The sequence below is a fragment of the Aythya ferina genome (assembly GCF_964211825.1).
Source record: "Aythya ferina genome assembly, chromosome: 8".
In the NCBI taxonomy this organism is placed as follows: Eukaryota; Metazoa; Chordata; class Aves; order Anseriformes; family Anatidae; genus Aythya; species Aythya ferina.
Genome location: NC_140304.1, coordinates 1,859,746 through 1,878,749, shown reverse-complemented (window position 1 = coordinate 1,878,749; position 19,004 = coordinate 1,859,746). Strand labels below are relative to the sequence as shown.

Below are 19,004 nucleotides of genomic sequence, written 5' to 3'. Positions count from 1 at the left end.
TTTAAATACTTCTAATTATATGCCCTCCTCTTTCCTAATTATCATTTACAACTAGGAAAAATACTGTATGCTTAAAATGTGCCACCATTTCTTCACTTAGCCTTGCTTAGTACCAAGAATAACCTTGTCTTTGCTGTACTAGATACACAGATGCATTTAGATTTGCTCCCAGCATTTTCTCAGGATTCTTCCTATCAGTTTCTCTTCATCTTTCCAAGTCCATGCTAATTTTTGCTGTCTTTCTTGGTTTCTTTCCAATTCATTAATATCCTTGTCATATCACAGTGTCTAGAACTTAACAGAAGTCCAGCTGTGGCCTCACGACAAGTTGAACATGTGTTGTAGCACTCTTGTTTCTGCTTGGAGTTTCTTCCAATCACAAACTATCATGGTAGCAGATTCACATTCAGGTTATAAACAGGTCAAATCATGTTATTAAACTTTAAAGAAATCTGTGTACTCAGTTCTTACCTGAAGCTTTGAGAGAAAGGAGGCTGTAGCGAGGTGGGGTTGGTCTATTCTCCCATGTGCCTGGTGACAGGTCAAGGGGGAATGGGCTTAAGTTGCACCAGGGGAGGTTTAGGTTGGATGTTAGGAAGAACTTCTTTACTGAAAGGGTTGTTAGGCATTGGAATGGGCTGCCCAGGGAAGTGGTGAAGTCACCATCCCTGGAGGTCTTTAAAAGATGCTTAGATGTAGAGCTTAGGGATATGGTTTAGTGGAGGACTTGTTAGTGCTAGGTCAGAGGTTGGACTCCGTGATCTTGGAGGTCTCTTCCAACCTAGATGATTCTGTGATTCTGTAATCTTAGAACCAATGAAGAGATAAGGAGAAAGTTCAGTGGCAGCTATGGCTCACCTCTAGTGTTTCCCTGCTGTTTTCCAACCAGCCTACCTTTACCCTCTTCCTTCTCCTTCCTCCCCCCCTCACCTTTTTATTCATTTTCTTCCCCATTGATATCCCATTGCATTTAATATTTTACTTGAGGTTTTCATCCTTATGTAGAATACTGCAAAAAAGTACTTTGTAGGCATGTGCTTTTTCAAACATTTTTCTTTTCACTTTATTACCTGCCTCACACCCCAACCACTGATGTTTTAAGTATCTGAGAAAAGAATAACAATATATTCTTCTAGCTTGTTATTGAATATACTGAGCTTAGAATTGTTTCTTACAGAAGTTTATTTACTCTTAGTAATGGTAAAAACACCATCGGCAATGATGTTCCTGCTGTATTAAACTTAGGCAGTGGTTAATTATTCTAGTGCCTGCTGCAAGGAGCTGCTCAGTGCAGTGACTAGCAGGAAAGCTTAAAAAGCTGAAGTGATTTAGAAAGTTCATAATGGATAGTTGACATATTTTTGGTTGTTGTCAGCTAGTGCTCTCATAAGACCATAGACAGCATGAGTGAACGTAGGAGGAAACAATACATCTGCAGACACTGGCAGACAGTGTTGCTTGCCAAATTTGGCCACAGTTCCTTTAGATAAATAATTTCTCAGTGATGTGCTTGTTGAAATTATATAAACAGCAAAAGTTACTAAGACTGAGGCCCCAGGGTTTTGTGGGTTTCAAGATTTTCTGCAATCAATATTCTGACATCTGCAAATATTTTTCTCTAACAGCTGATGCCAGGAACAGAGCAATGTTACCATCACTTTGTATGTATTAAAGATTTTGAATATATTGAAAGAATTGCTCTTCAGCCACAGCACTGGTCATGACCTTTGCACTAACATTACAAACACCTTCTATGAGAAGGCTTGCACAGAAGTTATCAAAGCAGTAATCTTTTCACAGAATGGCTTGTAACCTTTTATAGCAACAGCTCCACTAGCATTTCAAGAAATATAAGTGGGAAAACATTGTATTAAATTTCAGTCTCCGTAAGTATCATGCATTTTTAAAGCACCTCTGCTGAGCATAATGGAACTTACTTTGTACAATGAATACTTGGGGTTAGAGGTTAGTTTTTCCTCCTTAAGACTAGACAATAGCTAGTTTCTAACTTTGTATAAGACTTCCTTGATAATTAAGATACCTCCACTATGACAGCTATATACACTAGGGCTATCTGAAAAGTGTTTTACATTACTGAGGAATTTATACCGGAAACAAATCTGCATAATTCTTCCTGAGCAGGAATGTCCCACAGGAAAACTTTACTCGACTAATCTTATTTTTATAGAAGCATCTCTAGACACTGTACTGAAGTTATAAAAACAAATCCTTTATTTAAGATATTCTGTGAAGATCAGTTTCCATAACAGAAATCACTTTTACATGTCACACAAGACATTCTGTAGGCCATAGTTGTTGCATATTGACAGCTACCCATGGCACAGAGGAAATATGTGCTGTGCAAAATGAGTAACTGCATTTTTCACTATTACCTAAGTAGGAATGAACAGATGGGGGGGAGAAAATGTACTTTAAAAACAGTTATGCATTTCTTTTGATGATAAAACCTCCAGTACCTGGCCCTTCCTCTAGCAACACTCCCAAAGTAAAACTGTTGTCTGAAAATAGTGTGAACAAAATTAATGGAGTTTGTTCCATTTTCAGTCTCCCATGTAGTACTCAGGAACAAAGCAGAGATATGAAATTATGGAAAAAAAAAAAAAAAAAAAAAACTCTCAAGCACTTTTCCTCTCAGTCCTGCCTTAACACAGATTTGTATATTTTGAGAGAGAATCTTGAGAATTAAGCTTGGAGCACAAGAAACTCTTCTTTTTAGTCAAAGAAAATTTTCTTAGAGAACAGGTATACACAGTAATAACACGTCAAAAGTGTCATAGGATAAGACCACGCTAGTGATGTTTATGTAATATTTACATCTGCAAGTATTTCTTAATGTAAACTTACATTTGCAGTCCAGCTGCACAAGACGATTTCAGTAGTGCTGTGCACAATGTCATGGTATTTCACTGAGTGTAAACATTAAGGGCAACAGGATAAAACTGCTTCAGAACCTCATGTTCACATAAAATGTATCAAAGCAATAACAGTGTATGTTCTCATAGACTTATGCCTTTAAAAAAGGGATGCAGCAAAGCCTCTTTTGCAGTTATTCTTGTTGCAGGGTTTAAGTCTAGTAGCTTATCAAGTAAGTCATATGCTTCATCAGGAACCCGATCCCATCCTTTCATGTCTGTTGCCTTAATTTCAGAAGCACCATCACCTTCCTGACAACCCTTTAAGTATTGAATTTCTTTTCCAAGTGTCTCAGGGGCACACTGTTTGTCTATTTCAACTGGCAAAGCTGGGTCATTTACAGACTTGATGGGTACATCAGGCTGGGATCTGCTACAGCTGCTATTTGTTCCTCTCAGCTTCTCACAAAGGGCTCTTAAGTTTTGTGCTGGGACAACTTGGGTACACAGAATGGATTTACCTAGGGAAAAAAAAAAGATTTGTTCAGAAAATGACATTTTATTATACTTGCTCTGCAACTATAGCTTCTAAGTTTGTTTCAGAGAATATTTCAGATCTTGAAGTAACAGACATTAGTTCAAAAACAAACAAAAAAAACACACAGAAGATCCACCCACCCACCCACCTATGTTTTACAGTGATGGCCCCAGCAAGCCAGAAGTACAGTCTCAGTTCTGCTCAGAACAAACCTATTTGTTTGTTCATGAAGTTACGCACTGACAAATAGTCACCCAGTCCACACAGCATCTTTTTCCATTTCACTGTCAACTAACTTTACAGAACTGAAAATTAAAAACCCAATTCAGTTTATTACTTACATTACCGATTTACAGACCTGTGTCTGGAGAATGAAAATTGATACTGCCACTTACACTTCCAGGTATCAAGTGCTTTAACGTGTGGCTTGCAGACTATTAGGGGAATGGTTATTTCACGTTTTGTGCTTTTTTCCCCCCTCTGAACAGGCCCTCTCTTTTTTTTTTTTATTTGTTGTTGTTCTTTTTTGTTTTTGTTTTTTACTGGTCCTTTTTGAGGAGATAATAAAGCAAGTTTTACAACATCTAAATATTAAATCCTATTGACTTAAGGCTGTAAGGCAGATTTTGCAGGAGTAGAAACATTGCCTCAAAAATTCTAACCAAATCCTGGTAAAAAGCATTCAATTGGCATAATTTTACCTTGAGTGGTCCTGACTTACTGAAATGTTGTGGACAGGTAGGGAAGTCTATGGCATGAGGTACCCGACATACAAATTATAAAAGATAGAAAAATACAAAATTTTCTTAAAACTGCACATGTACAGATTAGTAGTGTTAGAGCATTTTACATGCAAAAAGTGTGATTTACTACTAAAGTGACTCCCAGAACTTAAAAATATATTTATAATTTAAAACTCACAACTTGACTGTAAGTCACTGTATGAAATAGCAGACCAAGCATATATTTTCCCCTTTTCCCCATAATTAAGATTTGCATACCGAAAGTTTTAGCAGCCTGAATGGTTTCCCTGGATCCACGAACTGTCATGATTTGTGCCAAAGCAGTTAAATCATCACTTGCTTTGTAAAATGGATACCGTCCACTGAGCAGAGAAAGGAATACAATTCCTGCAGACCACATGTCAATTGCTGCAATTAAAAGGAAACTCAGTAACAAGTAAACTTACAATTTCATCACAAACAAACTCCCAACTTTCTTCAAAAAGAAATTATGACCAGAAATGTTATCAGAAAAAGTAATGTTCTGAATTACTGACATAAATCACATAGATAACATGTCAGCAAACGATGTAAATTGCTATAATTATATACAAAAGTTTCCTGCTTTCATATAGAGGAGTGTTTTAGTTTTTCCATAGAATTTCTCACATGAGTAATTTTATTAGTTTGCAAAACTTAAATAAAGTACCAAAACAACATTCAAGTTATTTTACTCAGGGAGCTGAAAAGGGGAAAAATGGCTAGTTTCAACACTTATTTAAGTTTGCTTCAGATTAAGAAAGCATTATATAAAGACCATGAATAAAACGCAATTCAGAAATGAACACGAATCTTAATTTTCAGGGACTCAAGGTGCCAATTAGGCAGTACTAAAAAATTCATCCTACTACAGTTTGCCGCTCTCTAATATGAAATCACTTGACATGATAGCCAGTTTAAGAACTGTAATAGTTAGAAATTATTCATCACTTTCATTGTGTTATAAAGAGTACACAGAGTACTCTGAAGAAAGACGCCAAAGCATGATGGAAACTTTAATACTGAAAGTTATGAGAATACCTGTCTGCCATAATTTTTTGGCTCGATAAATTGAAAATTTTGAGAGATGGCAAGGAAAGTGAAGGAGAGAGTGTTTGAAGAATTCTCAAACTCTAGAGAGAAAAATTAACAGTTGGGAAATAAAGCCATAGTTATTGTACTTATCTTCCAGAAATAGGTCATAAATTTTCTGTAATTAATTTTGACATTTTAGCTAGAAACACCATCAGCACAGGATTCTGAAACTACTAAGTTGACTTCAGTTGCAAAACCAGGTTTTAAGTCTTTTTAAAAATAAAACCCCAAATTAATTATGGGTACAATTTAGAGTGCAAAAATTTTCATCTTATCTTGTGAATAAGTTTTAGTATTACTGTATCAATGTTGACCACACTATCTGCTTGAGGTGTTACCCTGTATAGGAAAGACAATTATTAAGGTCAAGGCCTTTAAAGATGTCTTCCTAACTCTTGCTGAAATTAACTGACATTATATACTTGAACAACTAGTAAATCCAAGCCCTACAATCCTGGTAGGGCTGGGATGACCAGCAGACTGTAAGATCTTGTGCACCTCAACATCATGAGTCCTTCCTGTGCATTTGTCTAGTGGTTAGTATCTAACTACTGAGGCACATGGACTTGAAGGGGAGCAGAGGGACAAACCAAGTTAAAATGTAACTGGACATGTTTAGGACCAAATTGGGAGTTTGGGCTGTATTCCCTGTGCTGTAAACCTAGGTCAGTTACTTAAGGTAGCTCTGGACAGAGTCAGCTGGATCCAGCTGGTAACTTGGTCACAGTGCAGAGACCAAAACTAGTAGCAAGACTGGCAGGAATACAAGGAGCTGACTACAGCAGTCCAAGATGGAAAGAACAGTAAGAGAAGGAAATTTGTTACTTCAAGTATACCATTATCTCATAAATATTAGTATAAGCCTACCCAGTTCTAATTAAGCACTTTGTTGACATATTACAACAGCTCTGTGCCACTGGCTCAGTACCTTTAGGGCTGTGTCACAACCCAGCGTTTCCAGATTTACCATATTTTCTGTAATCCTGCTCTCCATTACCCTAGAGAACAGAAAACTGTCTGAAAGCTTATTTAAGACTATCCTGTGTCCAAAATTTCCTAGGTATGTCTTCCTTCTGCCTAAATTCTGTCTAGACAGATTTAGGGATTGTCTAAACTTGTCCTGGATTTCTGGATGTTTTCTAGTCCATGAAGCTGGCTGTTACAGCACAGACACAGTAACTCCAAACAGACTGCCATTTTTGAATACAGGTTCTGAGAACAATTGTATTTATCCCCTTTTTTTGTTAGTCAAAACTCCTGGTCATACACCAGATATTTATAATAGGTAACTTTGCTTTTATTGGTCCTCCATTCTGCAGGCATGCATAACCTCTCCCATCCTACTTTCACCACCCGATGCATTAACCATCCTGCTGTTCTGCTCCAATGTTTACCAGGTTACTGAAAGTTTTGAATTTGATAAGTTTTAACCCTGAGTAATTAAAAATCTTAGTAAAAAAAAAATCACAAAACTTCAAAACTTACAGATCAGCTATTTAAAGCACTGGCAAAGAGGAAAAATCTGGTTAAAAGTACTGTTTAACCAATACTTTCTAGAATACATTTGCAATCATACTATTCCTTATGTCTGCTATGACAGCAAATGTGACAACCTGTCTAGAAAAGTCTAAAGTTATCCTGCCAAGATTTATTCAAGATTTTTTTTGAATAAATAAGCCAATAAACCAAGAAACTTGATAAAACTTACGCTTTGTTTTCTTTTAAAATGTGTGCTATCGACCTCCTGCATATGGCAGTACTCCTCAAATGAATGAAGACATATTCACGTTTCAAACACAATGAAAATACTCCTAACTTGTTCTTACTCTGAGTAATAAACTTTTAATTAAAATAAGGAAATGCTTGCTAAATATTAGAACGGATGATAAACTGAATTTCCTATGTAAAAAGAAAGCCTCACATTAAAAAAGACAATGTAATGTGCATAAGTGAGAAAGACTGAAAGGTGAAAATAGGCATTAGTTTCTCTCTGTTGTGTATTACCTGTTGTCTGAGTGGGGCACTTTGTTAATACTTCTGGTGCTCTGAATCCAGGTGTTCCTGCTCTGGGAGCAACTTGCTGACACCTTGTAATAAGGGACAAATACATTTAGAATACAAAAGTTGAGAAATTAGTTCTAACTGTAATAATGTTTAATATTTTTAGAATATTTTTAGAATTTTTCTGTGAGATGTGTAACCCTGACTTCTTGATTCAATTTTTAGAGCTTTGATGCATCTTATAGTTATCTAGCATATGATTATTACTCCATATAATAGCTTAATTATAATTACTTGTTATGTTTTTATTATATTATCTAGCATAAGGTAGCATCACAGAAATACTTACTGCATACTCCCGTCACAATGACTATTTTTAGTTTCATTCAGTGGTAACATAATTTCTGCTAAAGGTTTGTTTTCACAGGGAACTTTAAAGCTAAGACTAATTAAGGGTTAAAAATGCATTGGAGTTTTGGGTGTGGACATTCTGGCTCTGTTTTAATCCACAGCAAACTAAGGTTCACTATTTCTGAGTGTTGTCAATAATTTACTTTTTGTTAGGTTAACTAAAAGCTGTGTGATTATTACTAAGATCTTTCCAGAGCTTTCTTGCATGTCATATGAAGTGCCTTCCTTCTATGGGCCACTTTTCTTTTTAGTTTGACAAATTCCTCATGTTTAATTTCTGAAATGAATGCTATCACCATATTTTGACAGTCTGAGAAAAGCGGAACCACAGTTTCATGACTATGCCTACCAAGCAAAATTCGCTGCAGGAAGCCATGTTCCCCAGTGTTGGGATAAAAAGTAATGATAGATAATAACCGAAATCAGTTGCAGAGGAATGGATTTGAATGGAGCTATTCAGATTCTCTAACCTGTCTACTATTAAAATGTAAACATATTTTAAATTAAATACAGAACAATCGTCTTTCCTTTTTATTCTACATTTTATGATTTCCAGAATGCAAACAGCTTGAGAAATCTTTTTAACATAAAGTCCTCAGAAGGCAGGAGTCTGATCACTGAATTTTAATGCAGTTGGCATAATTTAGGCCTATAAGATAACTACTAAATGATGGATTGATGTATTGTCTACTCTAAACCTTGTAATTAATTCAAGTGATGTTCTACAACACAGGTAGGCAGATAATTAAATACAACAGCAACAGAAAATCATTAACAATGAACCTCTCTTGTGGTGCAGATGGCAGTGAAACAATTACTCCATGAATTCCAGAAACTATTCTTTTTTTAAAAGACCATGTTTAGTGTTTTAAGGGTTGCACAGATCAAATGCTATCTTTCACCTACTAAATCAGCTGTCTAGTAAATCTAAGTTTCTGACCTTGTTTGACAGCGCAGTAAGCAATTTTAAAACATTACTGAAGCAAATTACCTTGAAAGGCAAACACTGCAAACTCTATCCGTTGCATAACAGTCACAGGTCAGGTTTGAAGGACAACCACTGGCAGCTTTCCTGCCTACCCCATTGCTCACTGTCCTGGTAGAAATAATCTTCTTCTTTGTTACTAACTTCCTAGATGAAACATCGATCACCTTTGATTGTTTCACGAGCTGCAATACAGATATTTTTGTGACAGTGAAGTATTTAACAAGTTTCCCTTTTCACATAGATACATCAGTCCCTGAACAACTGAAGAGGCTCTCATCAGCAAAGAGCTACAGAAGAGCAGAAGATAGCAACTCTTTCTACCAATACTATAACATCTATAAAACAGATCCTAGAGCTTTTTAAGTATCCTAATCTCTCCTTCTTCCCTTTTGGAATACATTTTTCAATGGTTACAAAAATCAATATCCATTAGATATTCTAAAGATACAAGTTTTTTTCAAGTTAGTACTTTTCAAGCATTCTTTTAATTCAATATAAGAATAAAAATGCATGAAATAGTAACGGTGGCACTAACTCTAATTCTACAGTAAGATGATCACTGTTAGAACAACCCTCTAATTTACTTGGGGTTTTTCCCCATATCACATTAAATCCTAATTATAAAAAATACATAAAAATATTTATTACTTCAATTGCAAAATAAAAAAGGAAGGCTAAGTATATCTTAGTTGCATAGATACACATATAGAAAAGATATTAATTAGCATTACAGAGACAGCTACGTAACTAGCTCTTTAAGAGTTTCAAAAAGGACTGAAACAAATGAAAATTCTTCAAGCCTTCCAGTAAAGACACGCTTAATATTCTGTTCAAAACTTTTAGTTCCACAGGGTCCTGTAGTAGTGTCCAGTAATACAGAAGAACCAGTTCTATAATTTCTCAAATACGTAACAGATTGCTCTTACTGATGAGTCATATTCTTACTTTTGTATTTGAGTTCTCCTGGTATGTGGAACTATAGACATTGAAATTCCTCTCTCCAAAGACAGAGCGCTGGACAGAATGGTGCACATATTCCTCCTACAATACCAACAAAAAGGGCAATAAGGATCCTATCTAATACACAGTCAGCTGGATACTGACAGTTCAAAAAAAAAGTGTGAAGTGACATACAACAAGAACAGCTGCATGGCAAGTCATTTTCAGGCATCACTTTACTGTGGATGAAGAAAACATCGTCTAGACAGACCAGCAAACATGCTTACAAAATGAATCACACCTTAAGTGCCCCAAGACAATTTGAAACATAATCTGTATTGCATTTGTTATGCAACTAAGCATACATGAATAATTATTGTTTTGGGGAGGAGTTCCATGGTACATGGGATTTAAAAAAAAAAAAAAAAAAAAAAAAAAAGATCTAGGGCTTTCTAGAGCAACCCATGCTAGAGTTTTATGCAGCCTTCAACATGCATTATATCTACCAGCTACAGAATGTTGCCAGTGGTTATATAAAACTCACTACTTCAATGTAAAAATCTGTGATTCTGTGCATCAGATTATGACCCTACAAGATAAGTATGCACAGCTTTTGTTCAAGTGTAACATCTCCCCCTGTTGGACGAAGCAATATATTAAACATGCAACAATATTAATGAAAAGGACTGAGAACCTTTCCTCCTCTTCCTTGTTTTATCTGTATTTTTGAAAGTGAGCTGGACCGTTTATCAGACACTTTTGAGGCTGACTGTTGAGCTATCTGTTTAGGTGCTGTGACGCCAACAGAAACCCCATTTCCCAGGGCTGTGTTGGGATTACTTTGTGAGCAACTTCCCTGCTGATCTTCAGACTGGGCAGTTTTGAGAAGTTCAATTTTTGTATCAGGGGTTCCTTGTGCTAAGCCAAAATCTACCAAGGCATACCTAAAAGACAAAAATTTAGAATTACAAGTTAAAAAGTATCAATCAGTTCTATCTACTATTCATTAATTGTTTATCTGTGTTTTCCTCAATATGTTGCTTATCTGTCATGTTGTCAGCATCACAATGCTATTCTCCTCCTTTTGTCCTATCTGTCCTGCCGTATTTGTCTCCCACTGTTTTTACCCCATACCTATCTATCTTTATTTTTTTTGTGTTCTGTAAGCTTTTCAAGTGTATAAATTTCTCCACTGGTGCTTTAAAAATGATTCCCAGCAACTCCTTTCTGGGTTCTTCTGGTTCTATGGATCTGAACTACCTCAGAAACAGTCAAGTAAAAATGAATCAATACTTGCAGGACTCCCCTGGACAGAGGCACAAATGCAGCAGTGAAGACAGATGAGACAATAACAATGCTGAGAGTTTTGCCAAGCACTGCTACTGGAATTTACTTCACTCTTCAATCAGGTAGGACTACATTAGGACTACATTTCAGATTTGTCATTAGAATAATCATTTTTGGTAAAACAATTACTGAAACAGTCCAGCTGTCCCTGGGTCTCAGACAAACTCAATTCCACAGCCTCCACATCTTAAGTAGAGATTAAGGTTAAACAAAGTTGGAAAAACAAAATGGTGTAGGAATACATTTTGAGAGACAAAAATAAATATTTTCAAATTTCAAAATTTGGGACTTGGCAAAATATAATCACGTTTCTCCAACAAACTTTAATTGCACATACTCACCAGTGCAGCCATAGGACTGCTAGCACTGACACAGGACTTTAATCTAGCTATTCCAGTTCTTCACAAAAAAAGCATTATCTTGCTTTTAACAGTTGTTAGATATTGTAACTTGCAGAGGATAAGAAAAAAAAAAAAAAGCAATTGTGCTAGTTCTAAAAATTAATTCAATTTAAGATAAAAACCCAAATCTAACAGTCTCATCTGTATCAGATTTACACCGTCCATGAGAAAAAAGTTACAAACATTACTCTGTGCACTCCAAGTCACCATTAGCTTTATTCAGACAACTAATGATTTATTCTCTTCATTCTTATTCAAAAAATGCAGCACTTCTACTCAATAGTAAAATTTTTATTTTTTCAGGTACTTGTCACTCTATAAGGCAGATACTACATTAAATATTAAAAAAAATCTTTCCATACTCAAATCCCTGAGCACAGAAATGAGTTTTACGAATGAAAAAAATAGCTTTTTTAGCTTTATTACTTAAGCACATGTTATGCAGCTGAAAGGAAAAAAAAAAAAAAAAGCCTGATTTACTCTGTTCTGCCAAGGCACACATCCCCAAATGAGATCACGATATGGTCATCTGGACACACTTACTCTTTTAGCCGCCTGTTGTAGAGGAAGTTACTGGGTTTGACATCACGATGAACAATACCAAAGTGATGAATGCGCCTCAATGCTTTAAACAGATTAAACATGTATTCTCTCACTTCTTCAAAGGAAAGAGTATTCAAAATGTCCTGAAAGATTATTTGGATACTGTAATTATGCAACTACTTTCAACTAAGAGGTTCTACTATAAATAAAAAATCTGGGACTCACCAAGAAGGATTCGTGTTCCAGATAGGGCATAACAATAACCACATGATCATTTTTCCTAAAGCAATATTTAACTCCCATAACGTTATCTTGTCCCCTAAAAGAGAGGTAATGTCACTGAATAAAGACCAGAAGAGTAATGTTGATATTTATTATAAAATTCAGTCAGGCTTTATTTTAATATATAGCTTATACTTTGACAGCAGTCTTACCAGCAGCGAGTAACTACGCTGTTCTCATGTCATTATTATGTTCCATGTAAGTTTTGCAATTTGCAAATGACGGCTCCACAGGTTTTGGGGCCATGGTTTGTAGTTACTGCTGTGTTTAAAGTTAACCTAACCTTCATGATACCAGCTTCCTTCTGAAGGTGTGCTATTATTCAGCACTCTGGCAACAAGCATTCATTCCTAAAAATGTATTTTCTGATGAAGAGGTTATTTTTTCCAAGCATTTCAGAACTGGAATATTTGTTATCACATACATACATTATAGAATCAGATGGAAAATATAGCACCATCTGCAAACTGAGACTAGCAGGAAAGGACATTCATAAGACTCCCTTTCTTATTTGCTCTTGCTATAAAGATCATACATTTCTGTGGTTAAAAACAAAAACAAACAAACAAAAAACACAGAAGAAATGAAGTGCCAAAAGTTTAAATAAATAAATGCAGAACAGCAAGACAATATTTAGTACTTTAATCATGACAATCACACATTTTTTTTGTTTATGTACCCTGCTACTGTGAGGCACTGAAGTTCAGCAGCAATTCGCAGAGGGTGACTGGTTGGAATCAAGTGCTTCAGAGCCATTTTTTCTTCACATCCTGCTTGTAATTTTGCTGTGGCCAAGTAAACAGAACTAAAAGTACCTGTAAAGAAGGGAGAAAAACATTGTCTTCAGCATCTTTAATTAGGTCAATTCACTTTTCACAGAAATAATCCAACTGTTCACAGTCTTACAGTGCACTTGACACTACGTCAAAAGCAGATTCTAGAATAGAGAATATGCAGTTCCTTTTTTCTATTACTGAATTCAGTGATCTTGTATACAAGTTTTTTATGTCAGTAAAAATGCAAATGTAACACTGTCTAACTTGCCTGGGACATAGAGCTCTCTGAATGTAAATTTCCTATCTTTGATTTGATTTCTTGTTTAGGTAGCTCACTTTCATCTGACATCCAGCTCTTCTCTCCCTGCAGTGTAAGTGGGCTATCTAATGCTAATCTGGAAAGCACTGCTTTTGCTTTTTCAAAGCATTTCTGAAATCACTTACACTCCCTTCATTCTGTTAACTTATTTATAAAGTAAGGCAGATTCTCACTTGATGTCTACTTTACTATTTGTTTGCCCCCAGCATGACCACATAGACAGAACAAGATAGATTCATTTGAGAAAGGGACTATTCAGACTGTACAATAAACTCTCCCACATTATAAAGATATCCTAATATACCTCTGAGAAGGTTAACTTATATTTTCAGATCTCATATCATTAAGATAAGTTGAAACATTCTTCCATATAAATAACCAGTTCAATTTACTTTTGATTATATTTTAAGTATTGTGCTTGCATGGTGTTAAATTTAACAGTCTGTAAGTGTATACATACATCAAATGCCAGCAAAAATTCTAAATATTTCTTTCAGTCATAAAAAAGCTAGAGTTCCATAAATTCAGTAGAATTGCTCATAGCAACATGGGTTACCAAGTTGACCTAAGACCTTAGTTTTGGTAGTGAGAACTGCTAAAACAAAACAGACTCCTGAACAGAATCTTAAGTCGAAGCTTGTCTTCTCCTAATCCTGCAGATCTGCTGGTGGTATTTTTGGCTCTCAAGAGCATTGTTTGCTCCCAAGAGCAACATTGGAATACTATTCATAACTAGAGATTTTGCTTAATTATACTATCTTATTTATGATAGCCAGAACTTCACATTTTCTTTAAATTTTGGATCAGTGTACTGAATGGAGGCTTCTTTTTTGGAGAGAGAAACTTTTATCCACATAGTTTGCCATCACATGTATTCCATCACAAAACAACTATAATGCAATCCTGTTTTCTCAAAAACATCTTAATTTAAAAGTGTGGAGTGTCATTACACATTTCAGAGATCAAAAAGATAAAGTTTTAAAATGTGCTTAAGTTGGAAACCACTAAGAATCTGTTTATAGTAATACCTAACTTCTATTAAAGAAGTATCTGTTGAGTATCAGGAGTACACAAGTGCTCCAAAATTCCACGCTGAATGTCTTAAAAACAAAACCAAAAAAAAGAAAAATTAAAGACCACACTAAAGTAGTTATAATATTCCAGCCTCCTCCTCCCCTTCTGCCCAAAGGATTTCAGTGGAAACAAAACCAGTAGTTAAATATGTCAAAACAATACATATAGATTTCCCATGTTGAAAAGGGAAAGGAAAGAGAATGGATGTTAGGACTTACTTGCTTGAATCTATACCCCCAAATTTTAGTTGTCAAAATGAGAATGCTGGCTTTCTGAAAAGCTTTAACACGCTAGATATTCACGAAGATCTCTTGAAAATGTTCCTAACTAAAACACCTATATATTCAGTAACTTATTAAAATTACTGCATACACCAAAAAGTAAATCAAAAATGTGTCTGGCTTAGATTATATATATTGGCATCTTAGATTTATACCTTTTAAGTTATAAAAACAAAGAATTAAGTTCAAGAAAGTTAAAATAAAACATTTACCTTCTCCAATTTTTTCCTTAATTTTGAACACATTTACAAGCTGTGGCACTGCTTCATAAAGTTTTTCAATATCTTTTTTTATTCCTTCTTCGGAAAGAATGAGGAAAATTAGTTAGGACTATTATTGCTTGATTCAATATCCAGTCTGTATTTCAGATCACAAATCACACTTCAATTCCTAGTATTGTGAATCAACAAACAGAGGAAAAAATAGCAGAGGGGTACTTATCCTTGCTGACATTAATATCCGCATACTTGATCATCTCCTTCTTCACATTCCCTTATATGCTGCAGCATTTTTTTAAAAATTACTTACTTGCCACCTAGCAATTCCTGAGACAGGAAAAGCCTTTTTAATAAGAATTCACATTCCATTTCATTGATAAATGTTTTCATGAGATATGCAATGTTGATTTCACAAAAGACAAAACTATAATAGTAATTTACGTAAACACAGGAGCACATCGATGGGGTGCAAATCAAGGATCAAAAATGTAGGAAAATTATCAAGATTACTAACACATTCTCATAGATTGTTACTCAAAATAGGAACTACCAAAAAACATTTGCTCTGCATTTGAATTTTTGCACTTTGTGCTGCAGTCACTAGATGGCATGACAAGGATATTGTACTGTATTCTTCCAAAAAATTATGTAATTTTCTATTCAAGTCACGAATCCTTGTATTTTAAGTGTTCTCTATAGCCTGGTTAAGAATTCACTTCTTTTGAAGCCAAGTATGAAGTATGTAGAGGCTGTGACTAACTTCTGTAAAGCAGGCATAAAGAATATTTTATTATAAAGAAGTATGCAAAAACTGGCATTTGGAAAGTCAATCAAATGGAGAAAAAAAGAACGTGTATACATTTTGCATCCTAAAAACTAATCATAAATTCAATTTAACAAACACATATATTGTACTGTGTACATAAAAGTATACTGTACTTTACCAGGGCAATAATTCACAAGCAAGGATAATTATTTTCAAACTATCATTATTACACTTGTAAAAAAGCATGGATTAGTAAAACATAGGTGTTTCCTCTCAGGAAGATATTAACCTTAATTAGTTCTGAAACATCCTATACAAACTTCATTCTGAGGCCAGTAGACATCAGACAGAGTTAGAAAATGGTTCTTGACAGTGATGTGTTTCTAACAGCTCTGTCAGAACAACCATTGTTTAGAACTAGATTGCTATGCAAACTGCTTCCAATAAAGCAACTTAACAATTTGTTTTCAATGCTTGTACCTGAGTTTGACGGACATGAACTTATTGATGCTGAAACTTCCTGAAGTGATGAAGAAACACATCAGCAACAAAACATAACATTACTAGTCTCTGTTTTAGCACATACCTGAAACCTTGCTGTTCTGCTCATGCTTCCTGCTTACGTCTTCAGCCTGATGAGGGTGCTGTTCATCACAATGAGACTTCAATGCTGTCTCCATCACAACACTAACCTTAAGAAAAAAAAACACAAGACTTTGAGGACTGCTTCTGGACACCTCGGGGAGCAAACATATCTGATACTTCCTTGCCCTGCATTCAGTTTCTGAGATGAGATCTGGGGAGTCTGAGGAGTTCCTCTGTGCTACTTTAAAAAAAACAAAGACTCATCCAACACCCCAGAGAGAAACTAAACCAGTAAACCCACTCTATCCCCAGTAAAAGGAGAAAAGGGAGAAGGGAAGGAAGACAGCACGGTAAGCTTAGACACAAATGATTTTCTTTTATGTCATGTGTTTGCTCATTCACATTAAAACATTATCTTTTCCCTGCAGTTTGCTTTGAAAAGCAAGGAGCTGATCCACACAGAACTAGCTGCATTGCATACTGCAGCACCAACACAGAAACAAAAAACCTGAAACCATTTTTAAGAGGAAAATATCTGCTCAGTATGTGAGATTTCTCTCTCTCTTCTAGGGAAGATAAACAAAAAGCCTAAGTATTTGTTCCCCTCCCTCAATAATAGGACATGCTTATTTGAAATGCTTCTTGCCAAATCTTGTAAACAAAACTGTAAATTACTACAATGTACTAATACTGTGTGTACTAATATTGTACAAGTAAAAGAAAGAAAAAGATAACCCTCTTTCATGAAGAAAAGAGAGCACATCAGGGAAAGATAACCAGCAGTCAGTGAGATTAGAACCACCGCCTCGCACAGTTGCACTACAGTTTCTGAAGATGTTCCTTGCTTGTAACTCTGCCAAACCTACAAAGTTCTGGCTGAAGGCAGAAAAGTATTTTGAAAAGCTTCAGATGAAAGGATTTATCAGCTCCAGCTATGGAGCTGTAAATACATTTTGTCCCCAAAGAATTCTGGCTGCCTTCAGTTTGTCATCTGCATGCAGCAGAGTGGAGGCAGGCAACAGCTGCTTTCTATGAGGTAACTTTGCTGGAGAGCGTGGCTTGGAAACTGAAGGAAGGAAACCAGAGCTGGTTCTGCAGTATCTTTCACAGGTAGACACTCCCTCTGCTAGTGCTGTGTAGGCAGATGAGCCTGTTCCAAACCTGGAGTGGCATGGCCTCCTTGGCAGGAGTGCAAACAGTCCCGGTGGCCTCTCCTGCAGCCCACTCGCTGCGACCTAGCACCGCACCGGCCTCAACCTGGGCCTCGCGGCTGGCCACGGGCAGCTGCTGCGGCAAGCAGGGGACGGGAGCTCCTTGCTGCATGCGGAACTCCACGGGGACATGAGAGTAAAGGCTCCGTCACGTAGGCTGCCATTTCCGTCAGTTCATGTTAAACACAAGCTACTACCTGCAGAACTAAACATCTAGGACGGTAATATAGATAGATAGATAGATATAGATAATATATTTGGTTATTTAAGGAAAGCAAGTTTTGCGGCTGGATTAAGCCCCGCAGTGCGCTGACGCCGCAGAGCCGTATCGAGTCCGCACAGCCCGAATTTCGGTTTGGGCCGGACAAGGCCGGCAGCCCGGGACAACAGGAGATCGCCCAAAGGAGATCAGCCCGGCCCGCGGCAGCAGCACGGCTCTGGGGGCAGCTCCTGGTGGCACGGCTCGGCTGCAGTGCCCGCAGCCGGGCCACGCATAGCGCCTTCGGGGCGCAGCCTGACCGGGCGGCACCCCAGGCTACCGGGCGAACCCGGGGCCGGCCGGGCCGCCAGGGGTAGGCGAGGGGCCCCCAGCGCCGCTGCCCGCCGGGGATGGCCGCGGGGGAGGGGGGGGGAGGCACGGAGCGACCGCCCCGTACCGGACTGGGGGGGGGGTGTTGGGGGGGGGGGTAGAGGGGAGCCGCGCGCGGGACCTCACTCACGCGGCTGCCGCCGGGGTTTTGCCCGCTGCCGCCTTTTGCCGAGTGCCCCTCCGCAGCCAATCCCGGCCCGCAGCGGAAACCGCGGCCTCGGCGAATGGGGCGGCCGCGCGGAGGGAGACGCGCTGCTATTGGGTGGCCGGCGGGAAGAGGCCCGCCCCAGAGGGGAGAGCGGCGGCGCGCGCGGGGCGGCCGTGAGGGGCCATGTGGGGGCCCGAGGGCCCCCCCCCTCAGCCCGGCCGCGGGGCGGGCATAAATTGGCCTGCTCCGTTGTTGAATTGTGTAACAGAAGGGATTGCACAGCGTACAAAATTAAATGTGCCTTTTGGTTTCAGTCCATGCTGTAGCCACTGGCCGTGGAACAAGCAATGAAAAGATCACAGTGTGTCTGGAAAACACGAAGCAGTGAAGGAAAAGATTCTGTATGCCTTTGTTTCTCTGACAAGGACAAAGATCACAGGCTTTGAATTCTTGTGACTTGTGCCATCCTAAAAGCTTTCCCGTGGAGATACTTTTGTAGAATGGATTTAAGCCTACTCACAGCAGGTGTGTGCTTGTAACCTACACTGCAAGAAAACCATAACTTTAGTGGCTATAAGTTTAAAATCAACAGTTCTTGTGACTACTGAAGGACCAAAAGCAAACAGGAACATTATGGGTTGTGACTCTGCAGTCTGCAGGAGAGGCCCAGCAAGTGCAAAGCAGGATGGTGGGTTAGCCAGTCAGCTGCACCCCTGCATGCCCTGCATGTGGCCAGCACACACACGGCGGGGCAGAGGTGTTTTAAATCTTCCGGGTTTTACTGTCCACTGCCTATCAGTTGCTGGACTTCTGGGCCTCAAATTCTATTGAGTGATGCAAGGAAAAGAGATTGTTCAT

General features: G+C 37.8%; 1 protein-coding gene across 4 annotated transcripts; it reads right to left on the bottom strand.

Annotated features, from left to right (window-relative positions):
• Positions 1-2,209: 2,209 nt before the first annotated feature.
• On the bottom strand, positions 2,210-18,158 carry CDC7 (cell division cycle 7). 4 transcript variants are annotated; one of them, XM_084527512.1, is made up of 12 exons: positions 18,129-18,158; positions 16,200-16,300; positions 14,842-14,928; positions 12,859-12,994; positions 12,123-12,216; positions 11,898-12,040; positions 10,301-10,550; positions 9,613-9,708; positions 8,671-8,849; positions 7,272-7,354; positions 4,413-4,541; positions 2,210-3,394 (listed from the first exon to the last, which is right to left on the bottom strand). In XM_084527512.1, exons 2-12 carry the CDS (start codon positions 16,291-16,293, stop codon positions 3,018-3,020), a joined length of 1,668 nt encoding a protein of 555 aa, XP_084383638.1. In that variant the 5' UTR covers positions 16,294-16,300; positions 18,129-18,158; the 3' UTR covers positions 2,210-3,017. The 4 variants fall into 4 exon arrangements, with proteins under 4 accessions (XP_084383638.1, XP_084383637.1, XP_084383636.1 ...); XM_084527511.1 differs by lacking the exon at positions 18,129-18,158 and adding an exon at positions 17,360-17,891 and having other exon boundaries at positions 4,413-4,562; positions 9,613-9,710; positions 10,465-10,550; positions 16,200-16,305; XM_084527510.1 differs by lacking the exon at positions 18,129-18,158 and adding an exon at positions 17,360-17,891 and having other exon boundaries at positions 4,413-4,562; positions 14,842-14,925; positions 16,200-16,305.
• Between the last annotated feature and the right edge of the window lie 846 nt (positions 18,159-19,004).

What these genes read in the sequence shown, in the direction of transcription:
- CDC7 (XM_084527509.1), bottom strand. Translation starts at nt 17,521, where the DNA reads ATGCAGCAAGGAGCTCCCGTCCCCTGCTTGCCGCAGCAGCTGCCCGTG. An exon ending in TAAGGAAAAAATTGGAGAAG is followed by an intron (nt 12,995 to 14,841) that starts GTAAATGTTTTA and finishes CCTTCTTTACAG; the next exon opens with GTACTTTTAGTTCTGTTTAC. An exon ending in TCAGGCTGCTAAAACTTTCG is followed by an intron (nt 3,395 to 4,412) that starts GTATGCAAATCT and finishes TTTTTTCCCTAG; the next exon opens with GTAAATCCATTCTGTGTACC.